Below are 13,490 nucleotides of genomic sequence, written 5' to 3' on the forward strand. Positions count from 1 at the left end.
AGATGGACTGCTACTGGAGATCCTTCTTTCCCACAGCATAATTATCCTCGGTCAGTTTGGAGGATGTGAGTTACAATAAAATAGAATTTCCCTTTGAGATATAAAGTGTTTTTGAAATAAATCTGAGTGGTTGAACCCAAAAAATCAACAAACTTTATGAATGAAAAACATTAATTTAGCTTTATATTTGATGTTAAAGTTTAAATTAAATATCCCTGCATTAATAACAGTGTTAAATATGTAAAACATCAAACTGATCAAATATGTGCACAAACATTTAGAGTTGGCTAATATAATATCTACCGGTGACATAAATTAAGGTAACGAGTTTGTAGAAGTTTATGGATTTTTTTTTGTAAAAGTTCTTTAATTTTGAAAGTCTTAACAGGAAGTGCTATCCTTCTTGACGCATCTTGACTGGTGAACACGGAGACAGGCGGGTAAATCAGAACGTGATTGTGGAAATATGACACTCGGCAGCTACCGTAGTTTCATTGATACAAATATTATTGTTAATTCTCTACAAATAAATATTGTAAAACAAATTTATTTGTTTTACAATAATATATATATATAAAACTAACAAGGATTAATATATATATATATATATATATATATATATATATATATATTAATCCTTGTTAGTTTATGCAGCACAAACATCTGATTTTTTTTCTCTTTAGGAACAAAACTGACATTTAACTACAATTTTATTTCACAGCATGAAACTCAGAATTTGTTATCTGTCATGGTAAAATGCTGCATTATTATACAAAATAAAAATGCATAACACAGTAAATTTAAGCTTATTTGTGCAGGATATGGGATGATGGACAAATTTCCCTTTGGTAGATATTTCTCTATGCAAGATGATGGTGGAATGCAGTTTTCTTTGCGTTATGATCACAGTGACGTTTGTTTTGACTTCTCTTCTTCTGGCGAACTGTCCAACCTGGAACAGAGATGCAGAGCGATAAAAACAATCCTAATTTTACAAAAATATAATCTGATTGTTTTCCTTACTTTTTATTCTGTCGTTTTCTCTTGATGATTTTCTGTGTTGTTGATACAGTGAAAACTAGGATTAGGAATCCAGCGACTGCAGCCAGTCCAATGAAGCCTTTTTTCCAAAAGTTCTGAGTTTCACCTGAAAGAAGAATTAAGGGCTTTTTCTGAATTATTTCTAAAGTTTCTTCAGAAATTTGATACTATAGCATTTTGTAATAGCGTCCTTTACACAGAATGATTCATTCTTTACCGACTTTGCTCATATTGTTTAACATAAATAATGATCATTACGTTTACTCACTCATTTATTCCTATAATGTTTGCGGAAAAAGATTAAACTTATTACACCATATTTTTAAATTTACCGGAGTAATATTATTAATTATTATTAATACATTGTAGTGAAAAACAGATTACATTTTATAATATTTTTAAAAATGTATTTCATTTTTGTATTTTTTTCTCTTCTTCCCTCCATCTTTCTGAGATCCCTCTATCGCCCCCTGGCGGCATGCCCTTTGATTGCCCTGAAAGTTGAGTCCCAAAGTTAACTAATGAAGAAAAATTAAACATTTCCACACCTGAAAAGTGAAACATACCTTCAGGTTGAGTCGTCCGTTTGCTGGTCGCCAGCATGTGCTGAGTGACGCTCAGCTGGCCGTCGTTGACCTCGGGCTGGATGCCCAGAATGTGGCACATCAGCGGGTAGATGTTGACCGTCTCGAAGGGCCCCACCTCCAGGTTCTGGTGGAAGGCCGGACCCACGGCCCTGAAGAAGGGCTTCATGTCCATCTCCTGGTTGTCAAAGCCGTGCTCTCCTTTGTTGAACTGAACGGGGAAATACTGCAAGGACAGGAGGCGGATGATGTAACACTGATGGCCCATTTTAGGAGGTTCAATCAGAGTTTAACTTTCTTTAAACATTCGTTTTAAGAAGGACTTCCCAGCCTGGCCTGCTTCCAGCAGAGGGAGGTATTGGCTAAGAAAACGACTTGTTTTCACACTGTGACGCCTTTTCTGCCTTTATAATCTCAACTCATGACCCTGTTTAATAACAGATTATTTTCATCTATCTTCTATTTTTAACATCAAACACATAATAATTAATTGTGTTATATTAGGGCTATAAGTCGTAAAAAAATAGGTAGAACAGCAGGTTATCTAAGAAATTGCATAACAGTTTTGATTGCTTATCTTTCTGTGGGATCAACTCAAATCGGCTGGAAGCCACGAAGGGAGAGAACAAAGAGTCGGCTAATGTCCTGATCGCTGCCGCTCGCATCCCGAGACGTCAGATAACCCACCTCCACCGACTCTTCAGCCCTTTCTGCCTCTTCAGCCCCGATGTGGCGCTTCACAGTTTGGACCGACAGCGTTCAGCTGAGTTGAGTGCAGAGCCAAATGAAAATGCTAATTTTGAATTTCGAGGCATGAAAAGCTTCGCGGAGCATTCGAGAGCTCTGCGTGTCATCAGCCAGGCCTGGATTATCCGTGCAAATGCACTTGATTAAAACTGTAATGTGCCAAGATTAAAATTTCACTCCTGTTTCTGATTGAAAAGAGCTCAGTTTCACAACTTCCAGAGAGCAAATTCTGGGGCTAATTTAATTACTCTGGAGGTCAAGACGGGAGGATGTTCCTGGAGTGAACATGATGGCGCTCCTATCAGTTATAGGCCATAAATGTGCGTCTCAATCAATCTGATCATAATCACAACTTTACTGGCAGCTGTTAATATATTAACAGGGCTGTTATTGAGATGCTAGCAGGTTAAAATGGGGCATCCTGGATTTGGCACAAATGGCAATTTATTTTACCCTTTAAAGGGTAAATCAATAGGACTTGCTGTGGGCAGAGAACTGTCACAGAAGCTGTCACTTCAGCTTTAAACTGTCCTTCATGTTGGCACGTCAGGCCGGATACAAGCTGAAACATGAGAGCTGGGTTTTTACTGCTGCAGGTTCAGGTGAGGTTCAATAAATTGGGAAATCATCTCACACAGAGTGATACTCTTAGAGCATTTCACTCTTTCTGTTGGTTTTGATAGTAGTTGCCCAAAATTACATCAGACCAGAAAACAAATATTTTTATGCAGAAATGTGGACTGACTGAAAAGTTTGTCTCTGTTCTGCAGAGCGTCTGATCTCTGTCTGGGCTCTTTTTGCATGAATTATTGCATCAATGCAGCATGGCATGGAGAAGACTGCTTCCTGCTCAGGGGTTCAGGAAGCCCAGAATGATTAGGGTGTTTTCAGGACGCATAATCCTGTAGACTCGGTTTGATTGGAAACCAAAGATGGAATATTTGTTACATTTTCAGTTGATTATAATAGCTGAACCATACGCACCCCATTGAGGACGAATCCGGGGTCGGTCCATAAAACGATGGGCAGGATGCGGTCGTTGTTTGAGAAGTGAAGGTGCTCCGGCATCTCCTCCTTCTTGTACACGTGCAGGTTTGGGTGCGCCCCCTTCAGGGCGTTGTAAATGGTCTCCAGCTTCCCGGGCTTGGGCAGCAGCATCCCAGAAGGGCCGTAGTCCAGCAGCTGGAAGGACACGTCGCTGAAGGAAAAGCCCGGGATCTTGGACAGGACGATTTCTTCCACATCTGGACCACGAAAGATGGTGGTCATGCCGTGGTCGGCGGTCATGATGATGTTCAGCTGTTTGGTCAGCCCGTGTTTTTCTGCCGAGTTTCGGATGTAGCCCACGGCTCTGTCCACTTGCTTCACCATCTCTCTGCGTTCTGGTGAGTCGGGCCCATATTTGTGGCCTGTCATGTCTGGTTCGCCAAAGTACAAAGACACAAAGTCCAGATCCTGATCTCTGAACCAGCTCATCACCTTGTCCGTGTTCTCGTACCAGAAGGCCTCGTTACTGTAGTTGTAGAAGTTGGGCTCCACTTCGCGCACCATAGCAACCTCTCCCTGGTAACTGGAAGCTGTGCCGGGAAAGTGAAGAGAACCCGCTTTCAGGCCCTGGAAGGTAAAACACAAAGGCTGCATATGACATGTCTGAGGTAGGTACAGACTACATCGGCTCATAAAGTTGGATCTAAAGTCCTCATCCCAGTCATCCCAGTCTCAATCTGAACTTTTACAGGAGATGTATTATGAAAATTCAGTTTTTGTTCTTCCATTTGGGTCTTAATGCTTCTAAAGACAAACCAAGTGCTTAAAAAAAACCTAACCAACCATTTTCTGGCAGTAAGTTCATATTTTTTGGTGCCTGGAAAATTAGTCATTGGAAAAACTTTGTGCTTTTTAAGTCACATTGTGTGGTAACTGCGCCGTTGCCTAGCAACACCAACCAACCCCAGCCTCGAAATGGCTCTTTTTCCAGACACCAAAAAGCATAAACTTATTGCCAAAAAATAGTCATCTGTGTGTTTCTTTTTTTAGAAGCAGTAGAAACCCAAATGGAAGTATGAAAATGTGCTAAAGATGAATTTTGCATAAAAACTGCCTCTGGTGGGTCAGGAAATCCAATCTGTATCTGTATTTAAAAGCATTTTCCTCCACATACAGCTGAACCTTAAGAAGAATTTGCAGGTGAAACTGGGAGGACTCTGAGTTTTGTTTAATGGCTCAAACCTGTCGCTGTGCTGTGATCCAGATCGGCAGCGTGCCGTTGTCCCACCACTCGTTCACAAACTGGGTCTGATAGTAGCCCTTCTTCTCACTCGTGGTGGTGTTGAACCACATGTTGTGGATCACACCGTGGTTCTCAATGTAGCGGCCTGCAGAACAGAACCTTCATCAGACGACTTACACTCATTACCCACAGCAGCAAACGTCTGCTGGACGACGTCCTACAGCCAAGTTTGGAGATTAATTTCTAAGAAGTTGCATTTCTTGAGTAGGAGCTGCTCATTTGAGTCAAATTAACAAAGAGAGGACATCCTTTCTATCAATCAACCAAATATAAGCATCTATAGGCCAAAATTAACCAATCAACTTGAGGGCCAAACACAGGTTATTTTACCAACTCAACTCAACAAACCAAGCATGTAATGCTTGGTTTGTTGTTGTAAGAGCCCTTAGAAAGGGTTTTGGAGCTTTAGCTTATTAAAAGAAATTTAGTTTTCCACTGGAAACAAATACAAATAAATTTAGCCAATTCTGAGCAATAAAATCAGGGTTTAGATCAGTTTTTCTAGGCAAGTTTAGTAAGTTAATTAAAACTGATTAGGGTGCAGCAAAGTCAGCTTTCACTAAAATTCAATCAAATAAAAAAATGCTTATTAATTCCAACGAGAATGTTTTTTATTTCTGTCTGTACTTTGCATGAGAATGCAAAAAGTATGGCTGTTGAAAGACCAATAATTGATGACCAACATTTTCTACTGTAAGGTGATTTTACTTTGTAAAACTTTTGCTCTAATTAGAAACAGAAAAGTCAGGTTAAAGTCAGGGGCCTCACTGGTCACAGTTGTTGCAGAAAGCAAAGTGTTTTACCTGTCAGGAGGGTGAAGTGCGTCGGACTGGTGACGGTGAGATACGGAGGAGTGACATACTGGGCCTTGACTCCATCTTTGGCCATCTGGTCCAGGTTTGGCGTGTCCACATCGCGGTCGTAGTCCCATCGGAAACCGTCGAAGGAGATGAGCAGCACCTTCTGCTTCTCTTTGGCCACCGGGACTCCGAGGACCAAACAGGCCAGGAGGACGCAGAGACTCGCAGCCCGCAGCATGACAAACTCCTCGCAGATCTGGACTGACCCCGGCCTTCGGCTGAGGCTTAAACTCACAGGAAGTCCCGCCTCTTTTCAGTTCTCTGAAAGCCCCAAGTTCTGAACAAAGTTTCCCCGACTTATCTTATCGTATTGATTAGATGGACTTTATCTCGGCTCCTTCAGCATTGGGCCTGATGAGGTTTATGAGGCGGTTTTATGGCTGGGACTTGTTTTCACTGTGAATCCCTCGTTCCCCCCCTCTCCTTCATTCCCAGTCGTTTGAGTGTTGAGTACTGGCAGTAAAGCAGATTAATCTCTCCAGGCATGTTGCCTGTTTCTCCTCTAACTCGGTTGTTGATGCCGCCTTTCTGCCCGTCTGTGTCTCTGCGTTTCCGACAATGGGGGAACGACACTTTGATGGCTTTCACCTTGAGTTGGGATGGCGCATGATTGATCTGACATCAGGAAAATGAAGCGAATGAGAGTATATATCTCGTCATCAGGTAGCAGTGGTCCCTCGGGAAGCAAAGATCCCTAATAGACCTATTTGTTTTAATACCTCTGGATGTTGTTTGGATTCTTGAGAGGCAGCGGGACCGAAACTATTTTGGAAAATGTTTCATATCAGATCAGTATTCTCAATATCTCTGCATTCTTAGGTAACCGTATCAATGTCCATCAAGTTGCTGGACAAGATAACTCTTCAAATTTGTTCTTTATTGTGTTCGTCCTTGACAGAAGTTCAAGGGAATAGTCTAATCTTTATGGAGATAAGGGATAACATTCATCAGCTTTCATTTACCTCATTCATATTCAACAGCTTTCTCATATTAACTCTATCCGCCCGTCGTCCACCGTCAGCAAGATTTGGTGAAGTGTTTTGGACTGCTGAGACCCGTGAAGGCTCAGATCTCTGCGATGAGAACTTTATCAAACACACACACTCAGAACTTGTGGGGCAAGCAAACTTTATCTGACCCGCTCAGTCCTGCGCAGGATTTCCTGCGGGATTCTCACATTTTCTCCTTCAAGAAAATGTGATTTTTCTTCTTCTTTTTTGCCTTCAGCTCTCCCTGCTGAGGAACACCTTTCCCACACAAACATCCGGTAAAAACAGCCTGAGCTGCTGCAGTCTGCGAGAGTGTGGAGTGTAGAGGCAGTGCATAAATTAGGACTCTGTGTTGCTCATATTGTTGCATATTTCAGCAAAGTGTCTAAATCTACTCTTAATTGCCTTGCAGTCAAGGAGAGGAAAGGACTGAGGCAGACGTGAAAACCTTTCTGGCTTTAGTTGCATCTATCAAGGAAATTATCACAATGCCAAGCTGGAAGGAAACCAGCAGTGACTTCAGAGAGGTAGCTGTTGCTGTCCATCAATTTATCCGAATATTGTCATAAGACAAAGTGGAAAACATTTAAAGGGGCAGTAATATCTATTTTGCCAGGCACAAAATCTCATTTTACAGCATAATCATTTAACTATCAATTCTTTTAAAAACTATGTACAGTGCTCAAAAAAATAAAGGGAACACTTAAACAACACAATATAACTCCAAGTAAATCAAACTTCTGTGAAATCAAACTGTCCACTTAGGAAGCAGCACTGATTGACAACAGGGACCCTCGTCGGGTCAATCAGTGTTGCTTCCTAAGTGGACAGTTTGATTTCACAGAAGTTTGATTTACTTGGAGTTATATTGTGTTGTTTAAGTGTTCCCTTTATTTTTTGAGCAGTATATATATTAAACTTTACTTTGCAATTTGACGCCTTGAAATTCTGCCTCTGTCTCTTTAAGAAGCTCTGCCTCAGCACGTCTTCACAACAATGCTCCTCATTATGCCGTTTACAGCTGGTCTTAGGAGACACGGACTGAGACCTATAGTTTGTATTATGAGCTCAGATTTCTCAAACACGCATGAAAGAGTCAAAGCAAAACATCAGGTCAGATTTTAAATAACATCACTTTTTTTTTTTAATTGCTCATTTTTCTGTTAAGCAAATTTATTTTCAAAATTTCAATGTGCTCAATGGAAATCCAACTGTTGGTAGGAATCGCTCCAAAAACCCAGTTAGCAGGTCAAAGGTTACAGTTCATAACAGGGCAGTTAGAAGAATTATTTCTTGTTAGGAAAGATTGAAGGGGAAAGCAGAAGAAGAAATCTGTAAGAGGGCAAACACAGTTTACTGTCTCGGCCTCCAAACAGTATTTTTTATTTGATGACATAAATCTTAGAAGATTAGACCTTTCAAATCGAGATGAAAAGATGAATACGAAGGAAATATGTTTTTGTCTAATCCTGTTAAAGCCTTTTTAGTTGCTCCAGACGCAGCTCTGAAGCTGCATTTTTAGAAATAAAATGTTTGCTGTGTTTCATCTTTAATGCCTTCTGGATGCAAGGATTTACTCTAATCTTTATACAAAGGAGCTAAATGTCACCAAAGTGTTTAAAATCAAGCTTTTAAAACAAACAAAAAAAAAAACAACAACATTTTTTTCTCCAGAAGTTTAAATAAACCACATTTTAAAGTCTGAGGAGTCTGGTGGATGTTGTCAGGTTGCACCTCACTCTCCAATTCGCCTGAGAAGCCAGCAGACTTTCCCACACGCCTAATCTTGAATCAGAATTGCTGATGAAAGACGAGTGAGATCCAAATTTAAAATACATAAACACAACCACACCTCTGCAGGATGAAAACAAATCCTCAGCTGCATCTGTATTCAGCTCACTTTGGAGTTTGAATGGAGGCTGCTCTGCTCCCCGCTGTGGCTGGAAGTAGACCATCAAGTTCATGCCAGCGTGCTGTGATCGATGCGTTTTGAATTGTGTGCAAACAAACTTTTAATGCATGAATGGCTTTTTATCAGATTATGTGCTTGCAGGTCCAAGTGTAAACCTCCAAACCGCAGGGAAACTCGACTGGAAGTGCACGTGTAGTAAATAACCGCTACAAATGCAGCATTTTAACGGGCCTGTTCGACATACTTAATCGCCGTCATGCTGTAGAAACCCACTGTGCAGTTCTACCTTGTTTGGCTGCGTGCAATGAAAAGGTGGGAAATAAAGTCAGAACCATCTGTGGGATCGTAAACACAAACCGAAATGTGTCGCAGAAATCAGGGAGGACGAGCGTGTAACGGTTCGTTTAGCAGCTGACATGGTGGAGAAAACATGACATGGTTAAAGCAGGCAGAACACTGATAATAATATTAATAATAATAATAATAATAATAATAATGAATTTGCTGTCAGGATGGAGTTTTATGTTCTTCCTGTTCATACGTGGATTCTCTCCGGGTTTTCCAGTTTCCTCCCGCAGCACAAACACATGACTGTTGGGTCAGTTGTTCTCTAATATTGTTTTCGCAAAACTGCAACATTTGTTAAATTTTCAACTGCTGCAGTTCTCTTTCAGACTTCACTGAGTCAAACCAACCAAACCCTTTGAAAAAGCAATTCCCCTCCTCACCTGTGGTGGCGCTGCATCAAGAACCACTGAAGGAAACAATATGAGCATGACTTCACTGAGCATGACTTCATTTTTCATAAAAAGTAAACAAAAACGTAGCGGCATCAGATTTTAGCAGTTGAGGATTTTTCTTTTGTCTTTGCTAGCGCTAGCTTGTTTTGGTTGTATTTACCCAGAATGCCCTGTGCTGTAGTCCATTTCCTGCTTTTGGAGCGGTCTGGAGCACTCGAACCGCTCCAGATTTCACTCAGAATCAAGCATCTTACATTAGCGATTAACATGGTTAGCATTTCTAAAATATAGATTTTTTTCTGTAAGTTTATTGTAGAAAATGTACAGATTCTAGCATTTTATTTGATATCTCTTGGTCTGACATTAAATCAGACTCCACCGTTTAATATAACAATCGTCCACCATATTCAGGTCTTGTTTCTTTTGTGCTGTTTTCACATAAAAGCTAAAGTAAAGTTAGATTAACCATAGAACTGAATTCCATTTTTTTTCTGAATTTCCTTAAATGTATTAAGACTCACAACCCAAAACTAAAGAACAGGTGTTGATAACATATATTTAAATCAGACATTAGTATTATTTTTCAGTGCCGTTTAGGTTCTTAATTTAGAAACTCCTTCATGGGTTTCTGCATTATTTCCACGGATCAATGGTCTCTTGTTCCTTTTATCTGGCTGGGGTGTTAACTCACACTAATTGGTAACAACTGCTCCACCTTTAGCAAGTACAAGGACATATGGGGAGAGATGGGAAGAACAGAGGAGAAACAATTATTGTCATATTGGTTAATTAGAAGCAATTTTTCAAATGACGGCATGAAAACAATGCAATGCTGTGAAAGTAAATGAGCTTTCAGATAATGAATAAAATGTGCAGCTTCCATCATGAAGCTGTTTTACTCCAGTAAACTTTGACTGCTCCGGGCTGCGAAAATATGAAGAAAATATATTTATTTATGAAACCGAGGTCAAAACAGGCAGCATTCAGAAATAAGGAAAGCAGGAGAAACTGGGTTGAGTTTGTGGCTGGAATGTATTTTTGAAATTCTTTGCTAGTTTATAAGAAAATGTTGAAGCCAAAAAAGGAGAATGAATACATGAAGACCAAATGTTTGGTTTTATTTCAGCTGTTTCCCAAACTAATTCATATGTCAGTAGGTAAGTAAGTACACAGATAAAGAAATAAATAGATATGTGAACATAAATAGTTGTAGTTATATAGATAGATGATTAAGCAGGTAAATGGATAAATAAAGATATGCAGATTAAGCAGTAGCAGCATCCTAATTAGATGATGTAAAATCTCAGTAATATTGATACCAGGTCAGTATCGGTATCACATCAATATTAGCATTGTAAGATATTGAGTTTCAGATTTTTGTTATTTCATTTTTGTACGGTAACCAAGCCGTTTAGTGATTTGTAAACTAATAAAGTCTATTCTCTCGGTGTGATCTGCTCTGTCTTCCTGGTTTTAGTCAGAACTCCAGCAGCAGCGTTCTGGATCAGCTGCAGCTGGAGGATTGATTTTTTTTTTTAGGCAGACCTGTTGCAGTAATCATTACGATTGAAGATAAATGCATGGATCAGTTTCTCTAGATCTTGTTGGGACATTAATCTAATCCTGGAAATGTTCTTCAGGTGATAGAAGGTCGACTTTGTGACTGTCTTTATGTGACTCTGAATGTTTAGGTCAGATTTCAGCCTGATCTGTAGTTTCCAGCTGTAAAAACATCCATGATCTTCATTTGGCCCAAGATGAAAATGAGTTTGACACTCCTGAATGTAAAAGGTGATGGATTCTGCTGACCCCATGTTGCCATAGGGACCGGACTCTTCTCGGCTGTCGCACATTCATACCTGCAGACATCCCAGCATGGCTCCCGGTGTCAGCTCTGTTCCTACATACTGTAAACATGTGATGACAGCAGAGAGCAGAAGATTCCCCGTCCTTTAAATAAAAACCATCCCTGTCATTCAAGTCGCTGCTGGTTTGCACGGCGAACATGAACGGCCGTGTCAGCGCTTCGTCAAACCAACGCTGACCTTGAGCGTCTGTCTGTGGCTGAACAAAGCCTCACGGTGAATACGACTGCTGTAATGTGCGCTGACATTGATTTGATAACAGTGAGATTAACATATAGAGAGGCTGCAGTCGTTTCCACCTGAAGTGCACAGCGCAGCACACACAACATACGTTATTAAAAGTGAGCGGCAGGAAAGTGACAACAAGTATTTTCATATTATGGCAGTTTTTCCTTCAACAGGCTGCAGCTGTAGCATGTAATTATAATCTGTTCAGTGGAGCTCCGTCTTCAGTTTGACCTGGAGTTACTGGAAAATAATCAGACATCTGGTCAATGATCAACTAAAACTAATGTTCATAAATGGCTGCTATGTACTTTTACCTCCCTGCTTTTCGTTATTCTGACTCTCTAGACCAATCAGACGCACATAAGTGTTTTTCTCTTTGTATGAAGAAAATGTGTTTGCTTTAGATAGAAAAATGATCTCTGACGGCGTTATGTGAGGAATCCAGATGATTCAGACTCTTCAGGCCTGATACCTGTTATTAATAAAGCTTTCTGTGGCCATGATGGATCACTTCACTGCACAAAACACAAATCCAACCAAGAATTTCTGACTAGTTTTTAGTGCAAATATCTTACTACACTTGAAATAAGACAAAACTAACTTACAAGTAAATTTTTAAATATTTTTGAAAACGTACTAGATCCATTGGCAGATTTTTTTCACCTGTAAGAAAAATGTCTCATAATTGAAAAAATTATCCACAACTTAAAAAGGGGTTTTAGACGTTTAGAAAAGCATCTTGTTTGCAAGTCAATAGGGCTTGAAATCAAAATAATTTATCTATTCTCATCAATAGAACCAGGATTTGGATGACTCTTTATTTTAAAATACCTTGCTCAATTTAGTAAAGTTTAATAAATGAATTAAAAACAGATTTAGGTGCAGGAAGGTCTGCTTTTGAGTAAAAGTCAGGGGATGGATGTAGTTTGTTTACTTCAAATGTAAAAAGAAAAAACAAAAGGCTTGGAGATCCTCAGAGAATCAGCCCACGGGCAAAAAATGGCCCCCGTGCCACACTTTGGACACCCTGATACAGTGGAACCAGTGAACCAGTTACTGGATTCATAAAGTTCAAAATGCTTAACATTCACTGATTTAATCAATTTGCTGCTGTCGACACATAAGTGGAGCAAGAGGAACGAATCTTGTTTTCAAGCTTCAGTTTGTATTCTGTCTGCATTTTGGCCCAAAAATAATCTGCTAGCTTCATGTCAGGGAGGACGTGTCCTCATCTCAGGTGAACCTGCGGGAGATTGCAGCTGAAATCACTCCATCAAGCTCTCCAGCGGACTGGTTGGTACAAACAATGAGACGATGTGATGAAATCATTGTTTTCTTGTGATTCAGACAGTTAGCTGCAGAGAAAAGCTGCAGCATCGAAGCCGCGGCTGAAAGAAGAGCTTTGTAGCATCTGAGAGGACGAACAGCTTCATTTTGATACATGAATGATAGATTTAAAAAGCTCTTTCTGCTAAATCTGACATCAAAACAGACTGAGGTTGATATTTGAATATATTTTGTATTAATCAATTTATCTTCAACGCAAAAAAATTGTATTATATTTTAGTAGTTTTGGCTTAATTATTGCTCAGAGTGTGCTGTTGTTTCACTTTGCACACTCCAATTAATCAATTCCTAGATAAGTTTTTGTCTCTAACATGACCAGAAAGAACAACAGAAGTTATGAAGAACGCTTGAAATATTGAATCTTCATAGAAATTTGATGTATTTTCTGATAAAAGCCTTTGAAACTTATAAAATGTCTTTAATTGTTCTTAATTAGGGGTCCGAAAATTAAATGAGCTGCAGACAAAAGTAGCTGAGGCATCAAGAAACAAAGAGGCTGTCAAAGCCAGCTGCTTCAACAAGCTGCCGCACAATAAAATGCAAATTAACCCAAACATTCTTCCTTTATCTTGTACACTAAAAGCTTGTTCATTAAACAAAACCAAAAAAAGAGCTGAAGTTTTCTCCAAGTAAATTAAAGACGGTGTTATGTAATGTTCAGCAGGGTTGTTTTCAGTTCAGGGTTCATGTTGGGTTTGATTCATGAAGCTTAAGGAAGGATTCTGCACAAAGACCCTGCAGAGAAAAATGTTAAAATGTCTTCAGCTGTTCAGTTAGATGATGTAAGTGTGACCGGTGGATTTCTGCGTTGTGTGTGTTGTGTGGTGATCAAACAAACCACAAGACATCAAGTCTGGATTTGGAGGCGGTCTCCGTTTATTTAATCT

At 39.8% G+C, this 13,490-nt stretch overlaps 1 protein-coding gene across 1 annotated transcript; it reads right to left on the minus strand.

Moving 5' to 3' along the window:
- Window positions 1-643: 643 nt before the first annotated feature.
- LOC103469047 (ectonucleotide pyrophosphatase/phosphodiesterase family member 7) lies at window positions 644-5,787 on the minus strand. The gene is made up of 6 exons (XM_008416515.2): window positions 5,466-5,787; window positions 4,602-4,747; window positions 3,357-3,986; window positions 1,608-1,851; window positions 1,024-1,147; window positions 644-952 (listed from the first exon to the last, which is right to left on the minus strand). The coding sequence occupies exons 1-6, from the start codon at window positions 5,698-5,700 to the stop codon at window positions 904-906; spliced, it is 1,428 nt and encodes a 475-aa protein (XP_008414737.1). The 5' UTR covers window positions 5,701-5,787; the 3' UTR covers window positions 644-903.
- Between the last annotated feature and the right edge of the window lie 7,703 nt (window positions 5,788-13,490).

Source organism: Poecilia reticulata, linkage group LG8 (assembly GCF_000633615.1).
Source record: "Poecilia reticulata strain Guanapo linkage group LG8, Guppy_female_1.0+MT, whole genome shotgun sequence".
Classification (NCBI taxonomy): domain Eukaryota; kingdom Metazoa; phylum Chordata; class Actinopteri; order Cyprinodontiformes; family Poeciliidae; genus Poecilia; species Poecilia reticulata.

Coding starts and splice junctions, on each gene's coding strand:
- LOC103469047 (XM_008416515.2), bottom strand. CDS start 5,700: ATGCTGCGGGCTGCGAGTCTCTGCGTCCTCCTGGCCTGTTTGGTCCTC. Junction 1,852..3,356: donor CCGGATTCGTCCTCAATGGG/GTGCGTATGGTT, acceptor CTGTCCTTGCAG/TATTTCCCCGTTCAGTTCAA. Junction 953..1,023: donor AGAAAACGACAGAATAAAAA/GTAAGGAAAACA, acceptor TCTCTGTTCCAG/GTTGGACAGTTCGCCAGAAG.